The sequence below is a fragment of the Gracilinanus agilis genome, chromosome 1 (assembly GCF_016433145.1).
Source record: "Gracilinanus agilis isolate LMUSP501 chromosome 1, AgileGrace, whole genome shotgun sequence".
Taxonomy (NCBI): domain Eukaryota; kingdom Metazoa; phylum Chordata; class Mammalia; order Didelphimorphia; family Didelphidae; genus Gracilinanus; species Gracilinanus agilis.
In genome coordinates, this window is record NC_058130.1 from 790,101,064 (window position 1) to 790,122,249 (window position 21,186).

A 21,186-nucleotide genomic window follows, 5' to 3' on the forward strand; every position below is an offset into this window, starting at 1 on the left:
TACATCTTCTCTCTCCTGTTTTTCCATGGACTATTTCCCAATAAAATGTACTCATTTCATCCTTTAGATAAATAAATTTAGACTAAACTTTTGCCTCATTTATTTATATTTATTCTAAAATATTTACATGTAAATAGATTCTTTCTGAAAAAAATAATTAGCTCCTTGAGAATAGAAACTCATTAATTTTTATCTTTGTGTCTTCATTGTTTAGCACATAATATTGTCTGATAAATTCTTGCTAATTGATTTTACAATCCCTAGTGTGGAAACATTAAACTTTTTTGTTCAACTGCATTATAAGGAAAAGATGAGTTTAGGCTTGCAGAACACAATGGCATGAGACTAGCAGAAGAGAGAATTCTGGAATCTTGGGAAAGGGGGTTAAGCTGAAAAAACCTCATGGACTGTTAGGCTATCTGTTTCTCTCTGGATTTGATCCTGGAGGGTGTGGATGTCAAGTTCTCAGAATTTGACTCAATCCTGTGTTATTGCTGTGTTGTTGATTTGGTGCTATGGGTCCTGAAGAAGATCTGAGGAAGGTGTCTCTGTCCTGAGTCATCTGCAATTGTCTATAAGATAAAGTCCAAATCCATCTTGGCTTAGGATCTGTCCCTGGATCCCTGCCTGATCTGGTATTTGCCAGTATCTCCCATAACCAAGAGGGGTAGGGAAGACTAGATATACAGGGACTGGGATTACAACTTAATATGTCAGGGAGTCAGTGTAGGACCTTAACTCTAAGAAGATTCTTCATGTGAAGATTTCAGTTTTGGGGTACTTTGGTTAGTAATCCCACTGTTAAGATTTCCCCCTACCCTCTCAACCTTTCCCTACTTTAATAAAGTACACTCCCACTATGGTGATTTGTTATCTGTGTATTGGTCCCAGACCAGGCTCTGCCTGAACAGGTTTCTATTGGAATTGTACTCTTCCTCAGAAAAGGAAAAATTCCTGAACAAAACAAGGACAAACCCAAATTTGACAGCATGACCATTAGTTCATCAGGATCTAGATTTCACACAACACGCAAACCTTAAGTACTTGATTCAGTGCAGAAAGGATTTACTTGAGGCAATGAGAATTCATGCAAAAAGACCAAATTCTTGGCAAAAGTTTGAGAAGTTAAAACAGGGAGAAGAAGAACACCCAATTAGTTTTCTGAATTGAGTAAATGAGGCAGCTGAGACAATCCTTGGTCTACATGATACACATGCCCAGGACACCATAGACCATATCCGTAGGCAATTTGTAAAGAGAACATCAATCCCAATACAAAACTACTTTAGACAGAATTGTCCATAGTGGGAATCACTGCCACTGGACGATGTAAGGCAACATGCTCAAAACAGAAAGAAGCAAGGATTGCAAGACAGACAGACTCAGACAAAGACAAAATGATAGCTGATTTAAAAAGACAATTGAAAGAAGCAAAATGCTAGAAAGAAATTGAGGAGGTAAAATATTTTGCCCTCCAAACTAGTAGGAGCCAAAATCAATACAGGCAACCTACAGTTAACACCCAAAAACCAAAATCATCTTCCCCTAGATGCTATCTTTGTGGGCATTTAGGCCATATTATCCGTTTTTGTAGATTCAAACAACAAATTGATTTCTCCAAAAATGAAAACTATAATAAAAGAGACAGAGGAAATAGAAGGACCTATTATAATTCGAAGTGGTCAAAAAACAATCATGACACAAAGAGAAATGAAGAAAGCAAACATGAAGGTTTGTGCTGTAGCCACACATGTAAAAAATTTAGCCAATCCACAACTTTAGAAGACATGGAAAGATACATACAGATGGGAATGAAGCCAAAATCATTATGAATTGAGATTCCTAATTCAAAAAGTTCTAATCATTGTAATTTGGGTGTGATGGTGTTTAGACTGAAAGAAGAAAGTAGAATTGAAAATCTGGGAAAAACAGAACAGGTGTCTAAAGCAAGCTACACACAATATCAAGATATGTTGGGGGCAGCTGGGTAGCTCAGTGGAGTGAGAGTCAGGCTTAGAGACAGGAGGTCCTAGGTTCAAACCCGGCCTCAGCCACTTCCCAGCTGTGTGACCCTGGGCAAGTCACTTGACCCCCATTGCCCACCCTTACCAATCTCCCACCTATGAGACAATACACTGAAGTTCAAGGGTTTAAAAAAAAAGATATGTTGGTGGTAGATAATCAACAATGGGAAGAAATAATGCAGATGCACAGAGAAATTTATGGCAATAGTAAGGATGATTATATAAGGGATCAGCTTTCTCATTCCATCACAGAAACACTGGATGAGAAGCATAAGGATCAATCAAGCAATTGCAACAGCTCGCATCATGAAGCTTTGCTATCTTGTTCAAAATCATCAAAACCCAAACTCCTCTCTTTATTCCAAGTCTAAAACAAAGGGGCAACTTGGATAAAGAACATAATGGCAAGGATTTACAATATTTACAGAAAAGAACACATTTAGTAACCTTGGGGGAGTTAAGTGCCAAAATTCTATCTCATTCACTTGCTTCAGACACAATGTCACAGATTGAGGTTATTGAGCAAACAAATCAGTATGCTGGCAAAAACTTGGACTTCAAAGTGCAACCCACTGAGTTGCAGGGTGATAGCAACTGTTTAGGAATTCTACATTCGCCTTTCTCAACCCCTTAGCTGAAGAATTACAACCAGAAGCATAGGGAAGGGAAAGGAAGCAGTTGTCATCCCCAGTAACCAGTGTGATTAATAACATCAGCAATGAAGCTTGTTCAGTGATTGAAGACAAAACACATCTGACTTCAGTCACACAAACTTCAGGGCAAGATAGGGAACATCAGTCAGCTTTTAAGTCAGTAGTCATACCAGAAGTGTTGAAGGGAACACTAACTACCATGCATTCCTGGATACTACCGATGGGAAAATTTCTGACTTGGGGCATGACAGTTCTTTAAATATCAGAGTGGACGGTGAATCAGATCAAACCTCCATTTCTGCAGCCCTTAGCAAAAGCCAACATGAAGTTTGCACAGCTGATAATGACTCTCCAATTCTCGATGAGAAAGAGAGAATGGTCTTTAAGCCTGCTTTTTGTATTACTGATTCTAAACTTAACTTGCCTGATGGTGCTACAGGAAGTTCGGGTTTAGATACAAATAATCATACGCAACACAGAATCAGTGATAAATGTACACACAAAACTGAGGATTCTTTATTACCCCTACTGCCAGTGAAGTCCAATGACAGTGGAGAACCAACAGTTACCCTAGAAATGTGAGGGGTACACTATGAAGGACTGCTGGACACTGGTGCAACTTGTTCCATTTTGCTCGAGCCACCTGAAGAATGCCAATATCAGGGTATTTTGAGGGTAAGAGGAGCTTCTGGGATAGCCTAACAAGTCCTGAAGCTAAAAGTTAAGATGGTAAAATTCAGACCTCTAATTCTTGAACACACCTTTTTATTGATGCCATCGTGTCCTTTGAACATCGTGGGACAAGATCTCCTATGCAAATTGGCTGCCACCATCCAATGTCGACCGGATGGACAAATTTATATCCACCTACCCAAGAGATCTCTAAAAGACCATCCCATTTTATTTTTAGACCCATGTAGTGAGGAACCATCATACCAATCAAATGACAACATCTATAAGGTTCCTGACAATATTCCAGATTACGTGTGGACTAAAAATTCAAATGAGGTGGGCAGGATTTTATCAGCAGAACCAGTAAAAATAGAGGTAAAAGAAGGATTACCTCTAAGAATTCCTCACCTCAGACTTAGCCAACAGGCCATAGAGGGAATGAAACCCATTATAGAAAGTTTATTGCTGCAGGGTATACTAAAATATGGCTTTTCTCAATATAAAACACCAATCATGCCAGTAAAGAAAGCCAAATTATCTCGTAGATGGGAAGACTCAATGGCATTTAGTACAAGATCTAAGAGCAATAAATGACCATGTGCAAAATACCTATGCCATGGTACCAAGTCCATCACCAATCATAGCAGCAATACCACTTGAAGCTGCTTGGTTTACTGTTCTGGACTCTGTGTACTTCTCTGTTCCCCTGCACAGAGACAGCCAGAAGCTGTTCGCTTTAACATGGGAAGGCAAATCCATCCAATGGACTTGTTTGCCCCAGGGTTTTTCAAATTCAGCTTCGGTCTTCTGTCAAATCCTACAATGAGACCTTGAGTCGATCATTTTTCAAAACAGCAAAATGGTACATTATGTTGATGACATCCTGCTAATGTCACCATCTGATGAAGTCTGTTATACTGATAGTGTACACTTAATCAAAGAGGTAGGCAAAAGGGGCCATAAAATTTCCAAAATGAAACTTCAATTAGTAATGGAAAAAGTAAATTATTTAGGATTCATCCTAGGAAAAGGCTCCAGAAGGATTTCCCAAAAGAGAACACAAAATATTCAAAATTTGAGTTCACCTAAGACCAAGAGGCAGCTCAGGGCAATTATAGGAGTAACAAGCTTCTGTAGAAACTGTATTCCAGGTTATGCTCTCATCACAAAACTTCTGATAGAGCTAACCAGGAAGGAAGTTCCAGAACCATTAAAATTAACTAAAGGCCATGTCCATGAAATAGAGAAATTAAAATCACTTACTCTAGCAGCTCCAACCTTAGGTATCCCTGATCATGGCAAACCATTCCTCCTTTACTTACACAAGGATAAAGGGATAGCCTCTAGTGTTCTCACACAATCATTTGGTAATATCCTGAGACCAGTTGCCCATTATACCTCCAAATTAGATTCAGTGATCTGTGGTATGCCAAGTTGTTTAAGAGTCATAGCTGCTGTAGCCATCATGATTAGAAGATCTTCATCCTTGGTATTAGGGAGCAAACTGAAAGTATTTTCCCCACACCAGGTGGAATCTACTTTAAGAAACACCACATTAGAAGCATTCACCTCCCAAAGACTGTCACAATATTGACCAATCTTGTTGGGTAATGAAAACATAACTTTTCACCAGGGCGGAAACTTAAATCCTGCGACTCTGACCCCAGATTTACCTCTGGAGGGAAAAAGTCTACACATCTGTGAAGATCCAATGGTAAACAGATAGCATATGGGAATTTAATTAATCAGTTGTTGTATGCAATCCAATTACAAGCCCAAGTGTCAGTCATTCATTGCAAGACTCATACCAAGATGCAAGGGCCAGTGGAATTAGGGAACAAACATGTAGATATCACAGCCAAATACACGGTGAGGTATGGACCACTTACAATTCTGAACTTATCTTTGGTGGAGGAAGATGATCTCAAAAACGCATACTCCCCAAAGGAAGTGAAGAATTGGAAGAAACATCACGGTGCATACTTAGCTAATGGAGTTTGGCTGGGGCAAATGGAAAACCTATGTTGCCTAAATCCCTGTATTTCACCTTTTGCAATGCACTACACCCAAAAGGGCATTATGGAAGTCTGGCCATGGCAGATTCCATAAATAGGTATTGGAATGCAAGGGGCTTATATGAAGTTGCTATGAGAGTTTCACAGAGGTGCAGAATTTGTATGCAATTCAACCAGACAATTACAAAAGTCCACAGTCTGGGAGGCAAACCACTAGCCTATACACCATTAGAATGCTTACACATTGATTACATCACCATGCCAAGGAGTCAAGGTTACAGACATGCATTAGTGATAGTGGATAGATTAACTAAGTGGCCAGAAGCTTTTCCAGCAAAATGTAACACTTCAGCATTTGTTGTGAAAGTCTTACTGAGAGAATTAATATCCAGATTCTCCATTCCACTTCATATTGCATCAGATTCTGGGTCCCATTTCAGGAATAAGATTTTAGCTACAGTTTATGAGACCTTAGGAGTCAAACAACATCTTCACTCAATATACAGACCACAGTTGAATGGGCAAATTGAAAATGTGAATAAATCTTTGAAGACTCTAGTAGCCAAAATCTGTGCAGAATCTCACATGAAATGGCCTGATGCATTACTGTTGGCACTATTCCACCTCAGATGCCAACCCAACAACATTACACACTTATCACCATTCAAAATGCTGTATGGTCATCCACCTTACCATGGCAAATCACCTCAAAGCATTCACAAATTATCACATCTGGGTATTAAATGCAAACTATGAATATATAAAATTACTCAAACAATGATTAAATCAACTCATAAATTAGGCTTCATACATCAAACATTACCCTTTGATTTTAGGCTACACAACTTCCAACCTGGAGATTATGTTTATATCAGAAACTTCACTAGGAAGTCTGTGTTAGAACCCAAAAGGCATGGACCATCCCTGGTAATTTTAACTACTCCTAGTGCAGTCAAAATTAAAGGAAGGGATCCTTGGTTCCTTATCACTCATGTCTAGCCAGCAAAAGACATGTCCCAACAACAACCAAAAGACCCAGTTATTATACAGCACAAAGATCAACTAGCACCAACCAGTCAATCATATAAGTCCTCAGAAAGTCCACAGCCTATACATGAAACCTTAGAATCAGAGCAGCAATCAGAATGACAATCAGAGCATGAATCAGAACCAGAATTAGACCAAGAATCAGTGAACAATCAGATATCACACCAAATTTTATACCAAAATGATTATCCCAATCCCTATTACAACTTAGAAGAATCATTGATAAATCATTATGACAAGGAAAAAGAATCAATGGCAGAAGAAGACACAACGTTTGATTTGCAATCAAAGACCTAGAAACTGATATCAACAATTAAATGAAAGCACAAAGACTTAATCACGAACACTCTTGTTACCTATGATCATCTTTATTAAACCATAAAGGAAAAAAGAAAGAAGAAAAGATTAATCACATTTGATGGACATTTGAACTTTGTTCCTGACACAAGTCAACACACTATAACATCAGTTCCAGTGCAAGATGACAAGCTCAGATACATCAAATGACACAAGTCAACACACCAAAACATCAGTTCCAGTGCAAGTTGACAAGTGCAGGGTAACATCAAATGACACAAGTGAGGCATTGTTGACTTTGCAGATCCTCACGAGGACAGCAAACCTGAGAACTACAAAAAACATCCGTGATCGAATACACAATCAGTGTATGGAACATCTACACTGTGAAAAGGAACATCAGAACAGCGTTAGACACATGAATTTGAAGAACATAACTTACACCCAACAGAATTCTCACTGCATCCAACACTTTAGATTCCATCCACACAGTACATCCTCTTTGCAGAAGAATTCCAGTGGAGTAAGTATGTAACACTTCATTATACGGATAGGCCGCATTAGACAACACATAGAATATTTTCTGACTTCACATATACATGTGAAACACCAAACTTACACTTAGGAGAGAAACTTGCTTGCCTTAGCATAGATTTTTCCTCTTACTTCGGTTCAGACACCTTCTACTCAAATCACCTGACATTTCTCGTAAAAATGTAAATATGTAAATTTTGCTTACTAACACTCAGCAATAAGTTTTACTAACACACAGGCACAGTTTTCTAAACTTTTTAAACTAAATTTTCTAAACTTTCTTTGTAAATATTGTATATAGCTAAGTCTATAGTTTAACCAAAAGACTTACAAATAATAATAGTCTTACTTAGTCTAACTAACTTTTCTAACATAGGCATAAATGTAGTAACATGTTCAAATACTAGCTTTAAAAAGTGAGTTAGAATTTAGAAGCTTAGATTGCAGGAAATTTTCTTAGTTGATACTTTTGTTGTTAGTTCATGAAATTAGATAGATATATAGATAAAATTTATTAGTTTTAGTTAGCAAATGTTAGCTTTAAGAATGTTTGTGAATGTTTGCATTTGATCTGCTTTTCCTTCCTGTTCAAATTTTTTTGCAAAACTCAAGTCCGCATTCCTTTCCTATGCCTTTCCCATAACCCTTCTTAGTTTTAGATTAGATTAGTCTTAGAATAGTTTAGGAGTAAGCAACCCTTTTTCTCATGTTGCAGAACATAGATAGGGATAAGAGCTTAGTTAGAATTTAGCTTAGAATAAGAGTAGTAACTCCTTAGATCTTAGCAACTAGAAAATGTTGCAAGGTGCAAATTTCAAAAGAATAATGAGCAGACTGTAATGCAAAGATGCAATAAAGTCTTTGCCCTTGCAAAAGTTAACTGAAAACTTCTGGCAGTTAAACCTTAGAATCCTGACAGTCAGTTGGTTCTGGAGGCTTGAGGAGAGCAGAAGGACCAACTGGAGCTCTGCGTTTGGGTTTCGGCTTTGCTTTTGGCCTGTGCCTTATCTTTGGACAATTTGAACTTAGCTACTTTCTCTGGACTTCTGCCTGACCTTCTCCAGACTATTCCCCTGTTACTTTTCCTGTTTTTCCTGTGGGCTTTGGGAGGAAGGGTGGCTTTGGGGTTTTAGTGAATAGACTTTGTGGGTTAGTTTCCCTATAGGCAAGTAGGACATTCTTGAATTAACCATCCCTTGCTTTATTGATTTAGTATACCCTCTACTTTAAAAGCAGCCAAATCTTCCCTGGCTGAGAGAGCAAGTTCTCTCTCAGTCTAACCCATTCTTGTGACTGTCCCCCATCTTGAGTTTCTCCCTAGCAGCTGTCAAAAACCCCAAACCCTTCTCTCCCTCTGACTAACCCTGAACATTAATAAATCCCCATTGTTACCTAATCAAAACCTCTGGTGAATCATTGTGCTGAAGATTTAGGCAAGGGTTTAAGGGGAAGGAATTATTTATCTTTTATTTACTGAGGGAACTGGAGGCATCCATCTTGGGAGGAAGTAGTTGCCTGATACTTCCTCCTGGATTCTCGTCAGTTTCAGTGACAGTTAGGAGCCTTGAGACTCCTCCTTTGAGGATTTGAGAAACTGACAAGAAAGCCCTCAAGTCAGATATAAACCATTTCTGATTGGCCTCATTACTTGTGTCTGTAGAAGTACCTTTCCCGCCTGAAAGGGTTCAGTTGATTTCTCCAGTGTCCTCTGTCTCTAGCCTGAGTGTCTAGTGTGTGTTAGCTGCCTCTCCCGAATACCTCACCTATACCCTTACCATTCAAATACCACCTTGTCCATTCCTCCCTAAACTTACTCATCTCTTTCATTCCTTCTCCTAATACCTATCTCATCTTTATCCCCCCTTTAACCTAAAGATTTAAAGATCATCTCTTACTTTTCTTGATAACACCTTCCCAAACCATAGTTAAAATCCTGATACTGACCCTATCTGGTCCAATCCCAGTACCACCCTATTACAAATGAAAACATTAAGAAATTTCAGTTCTGTAATGTAACAATTCTTTCCAGATTTATCCTCTGTTTGAATATATATACAAGCCAAGAACAAAGATCAGGTTCTAGGAAATGTATCACAAGTGATCATCAAAATTAACTCTTGTCTAGATTGAACCATTGCATTCCCACTCTTCTGAAATGAGTGCCAAGTGGTGCCAAGTGAGACCCACCTAAAAGCAGTGTCTTCTTTTTAATAGGAACCATTTACTAAGTTATAAAAATCAACTTGTTAACTTCTAACACACTTCACAATCTGACTCCAACTTATCTTTCCTGGTTTCTTGGACATAAGTCCTTTTGCACTCTGCTTTCCAGTCAACTAGGGCTCCCCTGGGATCTTCACAAAAGAGCCTTTGTTTCCCATCTCTAGACACTTTTTCTGCTTGCCTTAGTCTCTCCATGCCTGGAATGCACACCCTGATTTCCTCTTCAATATAGAATCCCTTGCTTCATGTTACAACTCCCTCACCTCCTTCCCCAGAGCACCTTTGGTGATTTCTTCCCATCCATATCTGTCCCCTTAATTACTTAATTACATTACCTTATAGAGGTTATTACATTCTTTTTTATTTTATCTCTACCATCTAGCACAGGGCTTGACACTTATTAATCCCTCAATAAATATTTGTTTATTTATTATGGGTTTATTAGAAAACTAAGATAATATGTTATAGACAAATTGCAAACTTCATTGGCGAAGGAACCATCTACATCAACAACATGACAGTTCCTTCATGCATTGCTATATACCAGTACCTACCACAGTGGCTGGCACATTGTAGGCCCTTAGTACTACCTGCCATGGCTGAGGAGCCCAGCTTTCTCCATGTCTTACAGATCCTCTCTTTGATGTCACCAGAAGCATTTCATGGAGGGCCCTGGCTACAGCATGCACTGCATTGTAGATGGTATAACTCAGACCAGACATAGTCATGTCAAAGATGTGCAGAGGCAGAGCCTCTAAGGAGGCATTTAGTGAACACATATTTTGCCCCTGATTTTCAAGTTTCTCTTGATCCTTGAATGCAGAGCACCAGAACTCCTTAAGTAAAATGTCCTCTGGATATAGGACAGGATTCACTGTCCTGAGAAAGCTCTTGAAACCAGGTATCTCATTTGACATGTGTGAAAATGAAAGTGCTCCATGGAAAGCGTAGCCATCATTTCTTTGGGGTCTCATGGTGATGTCCCAATGAGAAGTGGTGATCCACACTTTCCCAAGGTAGACATGAATAGGCTGTGAATATCTAAGGATCATGAGTGAATCTGTGTCACCATGAATGATGATGACTTTAACTGAGGATTGTATAATACGCATTACGAACATATCCTGGGATTCACTGTGTCGTCTCTCACTGACAGGGATCTTTTCTGTGAAGGCCAGACAGATGCCATTCTTGACCATATCCCCTCTTAAGTTCCAGAGGAATTCCTCACCTCTCATATCATCTGTGGTTGCCAGGCCTACCCACGTCCATTCAAAATGTAGCATTAGTTGGACCATACCACGGGACAGAAAGGAGTCCCTATGGGCTAGCTGGTAGAGAGAAGGAAACTGGGCCTTGTCACTCAGGAGAGAATCAAAAGGTCCATAGCTGATCTGTATTTGAAAGAAACATGGGGCATTTTGGTTTCTGCACTTTTGATATAGTTTAGGAAATTTCAGCAAAGGACAAACTGTTAATAAATTACCTTGTTTTAGAAGAATAATAGTGGATATAAGAATTACCTGAGGTCTAGAGACAGGAGGTCCTACATTCAAATCTGAGCTCAGACTCTTTATACCATGTGACCCTGGGTAAATCACTTAACCCCCATTGCCTAGCCCTTATTGCTCTTCTACCTTGGAATCAATACACACATTGATTTGAAGATGAAAGGTAAGGGTTTTTAGTTAAAAAAAACAACAAGAAAGAATGATCAGCTTATATTTGCAATGATATCTAAATTAAATTCCCTATTCATTTTCAAATTACCAATATATTCCTTCATATGTCTGGGAAATGTATAATTAAATTTACCTAGTAGAACAAAATATCAATAATTTGAATAGAAACTATGAAAAAAATTAAAAATTTTTAAATTAAAATTTAATTTAATTAAGTTAAATTTAAAATGAAAATTATACAAAAGATTTAAAGAAAAAATTAAGAAGAACTTAGCATTACCAGATCTTAAGATCTAAATACAGGTTGGTCAATGGAACAGAGAAGCTACACAAATTACTGAAGTAAATGATCACATTAGCTATTTGAGAAATCTAAAGACCCCAGTGATTAGTAGTAAGAGCTCACTATTAACAACAAAAACTGGTAAGGAAACTGAAAAACAAACTTATTTTCAGTTTTCTTAGCAGTTTTAAAATTACATATATAAGAAGATTTTACACTACATATCAAGATAATCTACAAATAGATAGACAATAGATATTAAAAATAACAAAAAAAACAAATATGAGGATCAAAGAGAAAAATAGTTTTCAGATCTATGGATAGGGAAAGAATTCATGATCAAGCCAAGGATGGTGAGGATAACAGAAGATAAAATGACAATTTTGATTACATAAAATTAAAGTTTTGGTGAAACGAAACCAAGTTAGATAAAATTAGAAGGGTAATGGGTAATTGGGGAAAATATTTGAAATAAGTTCGTTTGAGAAAAGTTTAATTTTCAAGGTACTTTAGGAATTGATTCACTTTTTTACCAATAATAATTTCCCAACTGATAAATAATTAAATCATACAAACATGTAGTTGTCATAGGATGAAACCCTGAGCTGTGAGAAATAATCATTTAACTCAAGCATCATTAGAGAAACATAAATTAAAGCAACGATGTGGCTCCATGTCATGCTTACCTGATCAGCAAAGTGAATAATGAAACGAAATGTTAAAAGTTGGAAAAACTTTGGGGAAACTGACATGATATTGCACATATGCTGGCACCAAGGAATGTTTTAGCCATTCTTGAAAACAGTTTGGAAATGTACTTCAAAAGTTAGAAAATAATGAACACTCTTTGAGTCAAAGACAAGGCTACTAGACATACTGCAAAGGGATCAAAAATGATTAATTTGTAGAATGCTATTCATAGCCACTCTTTTTGTGATGGCAAAGAACTGTAGACTCAGAGAATGCTCATCAGTTAGAGAAAAAATGAACAAGTTATAGAATGTGAAAGTGATGGAATATTATTATTTTGAAATAAATGATAAATGAAATATTTTCAGAAAAAGCAGGGATGCCTTGCATGAACTAAAGCAAAATGAAGTGAAAAGAACAAAAAAATGCACAGTAAAAGAAGTATTACAATGATAATGTAACAGGAAAGATTTAATGACTGATCAATACAGTGATCAACCACAACTCTGAATGACTCATGATGAAATATAGTATTCACTTTTAGGAACAGAGCTGATGAACTCAGTGTAGAGATTAAAGTATATTTTATTCTATTACTCCCTCACCCTAATACATAACTAATGCAGACATTTGTCTTGTATTTCTATATATGTTTTCAAAACTTTTTTGCCTTCTGAAAGGTAGAGGAGGCAGAAGAGAGTGTGACAAATTGATATTAAAAATAAAATAAAATTAGTGGTTAAAGTAGTATAGGTTGACATGAAAGGGAGGGAAAGATGAAGAACTGTTTTGTTAGCAATTATTTTGAATCAGCCCAAGGACTTTAGTTGAGCATAAGTTCCAAATCTTAAAGTGATATCTCGACAGTCTTTAAGATGGTGTTATTTAACAGGTATGAAAGATCTGACACTTAATTTTTTGTATCTGTTCTTTATTTACCTATATGAATCCTTTTAATAGATGAACCCCTTAAAGTAGGAATAATTTAAAGCTTGCATGATATCAAGGATATGAAATTGTATGAGAGGAAAAGACCTTAGGTGAACTAGAGCAGTTTAGAGATAGTGCAACAGTTCTAAAGTGCAATGTTTCTAACAGTCACAGTGAGGGAATACAGGGAGTCACCAGAGCACTCCCAAATTCCCCACCCCATACCAAACAATTTTAAAATAATACTACAAATTGAATTCTGGAAAGGTAGAATTAATGAAGATTGGGAATTAAACAATATTACCTCATTGGACATTTTTAGAAGTTGTCAGGAAAATTCAGCTCATAGACAGAAAGGGGATAGAACAACTGGTCAGAAGAAGATTAGAGAGGAACCTTTATTGAAACTTTTTGCAGGTCTCAATTTCATAGCCCACATGTGTACCTTGGTCAGAGTCCCAGGTCAAGGATGATCACTAACCTTGAAGCATTTGTTGACAGATAATATCAAGGACCATGTTGACAATTCCAGGATGGAAAAGTGTGCTTATGGTCACTCATAACCTAGATCCTAGGCCAAGAACAGAAACCACATCTCTCCTTATATATGCCACCTTGGAAGAATAAAAAATTTACAGACCCACAGAACTATCTCTGAATATAGCAACATAAATAACTTGAAGCGGGGGACAGTGCCTCTCCATTCCCCTTTGAGAATGAGATAGATACTGTAACAGATAAAAGCTGTACAAAATTAATGAATAAAATAACACCTGAAAAATAGAATTAGCCAAACAGCAAAAAAATTAAAAAGACATAAAAATCCATCAAACTGAAGAACTTGTTAAAAGTAGAACCTCCCAAATGGAAAAAAGAGGTATAAAAATTCACTGAAAGAAAGAATTTCTTAAAAAGTAACAATGCACAAATTTTAAAGGAGGTACAAAAGCTCACTGAAGAAAATAGTTTCTTAGAAATTTGAATGGATCAGTAGAAGTATATGACTCCATGAAACAGTAAGAAACAATAAAATCATGTTAAAAGAATGACACAAGAAAAGAAAATCTGAAATACTTTTTTGGAAAAAACACTTGGCAAAAATGAATATAATCCTTCAGGGGAAAACATGGATATTTGATGAAGTGGGGGATTTTCAAGCATTTCTGATGAAAAGAACAGAGTTGAAGACAAATTTGATTTTCAAATGCAAGATGTGAGAAAAGCAAAAAAGGCAAACAAGAAAAAAATTAAAAGGGATTCGATAAAGTTAATCTGTTTATACTTCCACATGGGAAAATGCTGCTTATTAACAAGAACTTTATTATTATTAGGCCAGTTGGAATGAGTCTACATAGATAGAGGGTATTATTTAATTATAATGGGATAATTTAAAAAATAAAAGGGTGTAAAAGAGTGAGGTACTGGCAGAAGATGAAGGGATTTTTGGAATGCGGTAAATAATTTCATATAAAAGAGGTGCAAAAGGAAGAATTTTATGGTGAAGAATATGAGAATGGACAATGTTTGAACATTATTCTCACCAGAATTGTCTCAAAGAGGGAATAATATATATAGTCGACTGAGTATAGAAATCTATCTTGCTATAGAAAGAAATAATAAGACACATGGATGAGAGAAAGGGATATGATAGAAGGGAAAGTAGACATAGGGACGTGGTGATCAGAAACAAAACAGTTTTTTAAGAGACAGGGATAAAAGGAGAGACAGACAAAGAGAGAGGGAGAGAGTTACAGAGACAGAGAGACAGAGAGACAGAGAAATAGACAGTGAGACTGAGACAGAGAAAGGGAAGAAGTGAATAAAAATTTTGAATCTTACAACATATTTGTAAGAAACACACCTGAAACACACAGAGTAAAAATAAGGGATTGGAGCAGAATTTCTTATACTTCATGCAAAGTTAAAAAGAGCAAGGGTAGCAATCATGATTTCAAATGAAGCAACAATAAAAATATATCTAATTAAAAGAGATAAAAGGAAGCTATATCTTGATTAAAGCTATCATAGACAAAGAATTAATTTTATTGCTAAACATATACATACCAAATGAAATAGCATCCATGGTTTTAAAGCAGTTAAATTAGTTACTGGAGAAAATAGTAAAACAAAAACAGTGGAGTTAAGAGAAGAAAAAAAACTAATGGAATTACAGTTGACAATGAGCAAACAAAGCTATCATCATTTGTAGATGATAGAATATTATAATTGGAGAATCCAAAAGAATCAATTAAAATATAGATAACCCTTCTATGTCATAACTTTCTCCATTGCAGTTTTGATTTTTTGAAACTCATCAAAAGGAATTAATTGAGAATTTGGGGGTTGTTTTTCAAAACCCCAGATGATACATGAAGACAAGTAAATGACATAGGAAAAGTTTGGAAATGTATTTTTACTTAATGTTAAATTTACAATAAGGTACTGTAAAAACTCAATAAAAGAAACAATTTTTACATGGATTTTCTAGATTGTGAGTGTGCTCCTAGCTCCTGTGAAAAGGATATCAATACTAGTGGAAATAACTAATAATTTATGCAGTCACAGAATGCATAATAAAATCACCAACATTTCTCTATATATTTGTAGTACAATCGAATACCAAGAGACCGAAAGAGAAATTTCATTTAAAATAACTGTAGACAAATTAAAATACTTGGACTTCTTCTACCTATCAAGATAAAACCAGGAACTATGAGATCATAATAACAAAATACTTTTAAAAGAAACAAAGCCATATCTAGAAAACTGAAAACATTAATTATTTTTGGTAGGCCAAGTTAAGAAAAAAAACACAATTCTAGTTAATTTTTTCCATGCCATAGCAATCAGACTCCGAAAGCATTTTTTAAAGAGCTAAAAAATGTTACAAAGAAAAGTCATCTGGAAGAACCAATATCTAGCATATATCTAGCATATCAATGTTAGCAATATCTAGCATATCAATGAGAACAAATGTGAAAGAAGCTGGCCTAGTAATAACAGATCTCAAATTATATTATAGAGTGGCAATCATCAAAGCATCCTACTATTGGCTATAAGATAGAGTGGTAGATCAGTGGGATAGATGTAGTAGACTATAGCTAGTCATTAATGACCACATTAATTTAGTGTTAATAAACTCAAAGATCCAAGTTTTTGGAATAAGAACTTCTTATTTGGCAAAAATTGCTGGGAGAACTGGGTGGTAGTTCGGTAGAAACTAAGTATAGAAACATTCTCATACCATCTACTGAGATAAGGTAAAAAATGATTCAGACATAAAGGGTCATATTATAAGAAAATTAGAAGAACATGGAATTTTTTACATGGGAGATCTTTGGATAAAGTGAGATTTATCAAAAAAGAAAAGATAATATTACAGGTTATTTATTACATTCAATAAAAGAGGGTTTGCAGAATTCTAAACTGCTGAGTACCACTCATCATGCTCTCCATTTTGCATAGCAGAAATGATATTACACATTTTGGATCCCTCATTCGCTCAATCCTCCTCTTCCAATACTTAATCTAACTAATTTTCAATGGTAGAGTGAGCTAACATAATAAAAATGACCATTCTACCCATATTAGTTTACTTATTTAGTGCCATACCTATCAAACTACCAAGAAACATTTTTACAGAATTAGAAAAATCTATAACAAAGTTCATTTGGAAGAATAAAAAAAAAGTGAAGGAAGGTGGCCTAGCAATATCAGATATTAAACTCTACTATAAAGCAGTGATCATCAAAACAATATAGTACTGGCTAAGAGACAGAAGGGAGGATCAGTGGAATAGATTTGGGGTAAGCAACATCAGCAAAACACCAAAAAAAAAAGAGCCCAACTTTTGGGACAAAAATCCACTATTTGACAAAATCTGATGGGAAATTTGGAAAACAATATGGGAGAGATTAGGTTTAGATCATCTTCTCAAACCCTATACCAAGATAAATTCAGAGTGGGTGAATGACTTGAATATAAAGAAGGAAATTATAAGAAATTTAGGGGAACACAGAATAATATACTTGTCAGATCTTTGGGAAAGGAAAGATTTTAAAACCAAGTAAGTTAGAAAAAATTAGAAAATGTAAAATAAATAATTTAAATTACATTAAATTTAAAAGGTTTTGTACAAACAAAAACAATGAAACTAAAATCATAAGGAAACTACAAACTGGGAAAAAATCTTTATAACAGAAAACTCTGACAAAGATTTAATTACTCAAATATACAAGGAGCTAAATCAATTGTACAAAAATTCAAGGCATTCCCCAATAGATTAATGGGCAAGGGAAATGAATAGGCAATTTTCAGATAAAGAAATCAAAACTCAATAAGCACACAAGAAAGTGTTCTAAATCTCTAATAATTAGAGAAATGCAAATCAAATCACCTCACACCCAGCAGACTGGCTAAAATGACATCAGGGGAGAATAATGAATTTTGTAGGGGATGTGGTAAAATTGGGACATTAATGCATGGCTGGTGGAGTTGTGAATTGATCCAACCATTCTGGATGGCAATTTGGAACTATGCCCACAAAGCACTAAAAAATTGCCTGCCCTTTGATCCAGCCTTGGTTTATACCCCAAAGAGATAATAAGGAAAAAGACATGTACAAAAATGTTTATAGCTGTGCTCTTTGTGGTGGCAAAAAACTGGAAAACAAGGGTATGTCCTTCAATTGGGGGAATGGCTGATCAAATTTTGGTATATGCTGGTGATGGAATACTAAGGGAATAATAAATTGGAGGAATTCCATGTGAACTGGAAAGACCTCCAGGAATTGATGCAGAGTGAAAGGAGCAGAACCAGGAGATTATACACAGAGACTGATACACTATGGTAAAATTAAATGTAATGGACTTCTGTACTAACATCAATGCAATGACCTCGGACAGTTCTGAGGGATTTATGGAAAAAAATGCTACCCACATTCAGAAGAAGAACTGCAGGAGTGGAAACACAGAAGAAAAACAACTGCTTGAACACATGGGTTGATGCGGACACGATTTGGGGTGTAGACTCTTAATGACCACCCTAGAGCAATTATCAATAATATGGAAATAGGTCTTGATCAATGATACATGAAGAAACCAGTGGAAATGTGCGTTGGCTACAGGGGGCTGGGGAGTAGGGGGAGAGAGAGCAAGAACATGAATCATGTAACCATGGAAAAAATTTTTCTAAAAAATAAAAAATAAATAACCTATTTTAAAATCCTGTTAATTGTAACATTGTAATATCTTCTGTATACTTTATACTGACAGTGCCAGCACCCTAGAACAGATGCTCATACCTCACATTCATTGTCTTGTCTGGCTACCTCAGGTCTCTAGTCATTCAAATCCACCTTCTACTAAGCTTCCAAAGTACTCTTCCAGAATATAGGTCTGACTGTATCAATGTCCTTCTCTGTTATCACTAAGGTCAAACAAAATTATTTGGATTTTAATGCACTTTACAACCTGTTCCCTTCCTACAATTCTAGTCTTCTTTCATTTTATTCCACTCTGCATACTCTACCTTGACTGATTTTCTTTTGTCTCATTCTTTCTGCCTCAACCGTAAGGATCCCACCCCAAATTCTTCCCTTGTGCCTTTTCCCTGACAGGTTGCCCTATCTGCAATGATCTTTCTTCTCTCTACCTCCCAGTTTTTAAGTTCTTTTCTCATTTAAAATCTCATCTACAAAAGGCCTTTGCTGGTCTCATTTAAAGCTCTTTCCTCCCTCATGAGGTGATCTCCAGTCTACCCCATATATAACTTGTATGGACCTAGCTGTCTGCATGTCGTATGCCCTCTTGGATTGTGATCTCACTAAATGCAGGTAGTGTTTTGTCCTTTGTATCTCCACTGACTAGCATGCATCAAGCACTTATATGCTCCTTTTTTGTTCCTTTCTTTATATTCACATAGCCAGCACCTAGTTCAGATGCTCGTCACTTCTCATCTGGACCACTGAAATGACCTTCTAATTAATCAACTTGCTTCCTACTTCTCCCTTCTGCAATGTACAGTGTGGTTTGTTGAACCAGGAGCATAGCTATAAGCTGGGGCATTTGGGCTCTCATCTTATCTCTGCTACAAAGGAACTGCTTGACTTTAGGAAAGCTGCTGCCCATATGGATCTTCAGGATCTTCTGTACTGTAATAGGTAGCTTGCTCTAGCTTATCTTTACGAACCATAGGCATGCCAGATTTTATAAATTCTATCATCAGTTTATAGTCTTGTAGTTACTGAAGGACAGCTGAACTATTCCCAAGACTTAGTGGTGTTAGCAAAGCACAGAAGATGGCAAACTCAGTATTCCTCACCTGTGGAACCTTATAGAGCTCAACCAGGGTCCCCATCTGGATAGACAGAGCTGATGTGGCTCCTCCAATGATAGCCACAGGCTGGTCCTGACCCAAGCAGTTATAGTTAGGGATGAGCTGGCCCTGCCCAGACAGCCACATCAGGGAGCTCTCCAAGGTTCTCTCATCACTGTGGTAGGCATTATAGAGATGGAATCCAAGAGAACTATTAGGTAAAAGATTGAGGTCCCTGTTGATCTCTTCCACAGCAAATACTAGAGCCAGAACCTGCTGGTAATTTCTGTGCATCCACCTGAGGAGCAGAGAGTAAAAAACCAAGAACAAAATTTTCAAAGATAATCTATCAGAATAAATTGTTAAAATTAAAATTATCTTGAGAGACTGATTTTGGGGAAGAATGTCAGTTTATTAATTAAGTCCGCATCATAACCAATAAAGTGACAGATCATTGGTCCTCTCAGAGGATCAAAGATATCAATAGACCTCTAGATAAGTGTACAAATAGAATTTTAGGAGCTCATTATTCATCCCCTTCCTTGAAGAGATGTCTACTTGGTAAATAATTGAGAGATGGTCACTCAAACTATCCATCCCTCCTTATCCCCATTCTATGGAATTCATGTACACAGGAAAAGAACCCTTGTTCTTTTCAATTATTAACCAAGTTCTATTAAAAAGGAAGCCATTCTTTGAATTTCCTAAGCATAGAGAAAAGGTAAAAAGGAGCACAGTGAGGAGAATCTCTGATCCAGTCCTCAGGTACAGAAATAGTAATTTTTTCTAACATACAAGGATTGATTCTAATCCAGAGCCATGATGTAGGAATTATGACAAATAAATTCTCATGACTCCCCCTCTGCTTCTTAGGGAAACTGAGTCTCAGTTTTCCCAATGAAGCACATCAAATATGTTGACTAAGCATTACATGGAAGGTCTAACTATGATGCTCAGGTGTTTCTCAATGTGACATTTAAAAGTGATTGATAGCTGAATTAACAGGTAGACAATAAAGGTGCACTTCTCTTTTGGGAAAGAGGCTTACAAACAAAGAAAATAATGATGCAAAGGAGAGATCTGAATGGAATAGGTGATCCTTTCCCCACTGTCCAGCTAGCTATGTACAAGGACTGTAAGTTTCATGATGCAAATGTTTGATTTCTAGAGTCATCTTCTATTGCTGTCATCTACTCAGGCCATATGGAGTCATGGTAGTCCCCAGCACTTTCTCTGCCAGATTTGCTCTCTTTTGGTCTAGGTCACTGGTAACATCTTAAATAAAATTGATTGAAAGATATATCTTAATATGATTTGACATAGTGATATACAATATGCTATTGAATATCACAAATACTTAGGTCAGATGCTGAGACCTATCTCCAATTCTAATTTTATTAATGTGAAGGAGATCCTATTATGAACCTCTGCACTAAAGAAATTATTTTTACTGTACTTTTGTTGTTCTTTATTTCTATCTGAACAAGATACTTGATTTGGAAAACTGCCAATAACAGATTGAAAGGAAATTTGTTAAAATTATGATAATTTGACCTATAGACTTAGCTTTTCTAATAAAAACTTTTATATATAACTGATTTTTGCAACTTAATATTAGATCATACTCAATGCTTTAGAAGCAATTAGAAACATTTGACATATATAATCATCTGATCTTTTCTACTTTCTTCAAAAACTTTCATTTCTATCATCATTATCTCACTTGCATGATTTATTATCTTTATTCACTTTTAATTATCTTCTCTCTCCTATTAGTTATTATTATGTATTACAGTTTATTATTTGCTATTATTTATTATT

General features: G+C 36.3%; 1 protein-coding gene across 1 annotated transcript in view; it reads right to left on the reverse strand.

Annotated features, from left to right (window-relative positions):
- Positions 1 to 21,186, reverse strand: part of LOC123232475 (vomeronasal type-2 receptor 26-like) — a 56,387-nt gene that overhangs the window by 27,583 nt on the left and 7,618 nt on the right. The window contains exons 2-3 of the mRNA XM_044658931.1: positions 19,372 to 19,700; positions 10,056 to 10,859 (exon numbers count right to left, since the gene is read on the reverse strand). Of these exons, the coding sequence (XP_044514866.1) occupies positions 10,056 to 10,859; positions 19,372 to 19,700 (1,133 nt within the window). The remainder of the gene's footprint in view (positions 1 to 10,055; positions 10,860 to 19,371; positions 19,701 to 21,186) is intronic.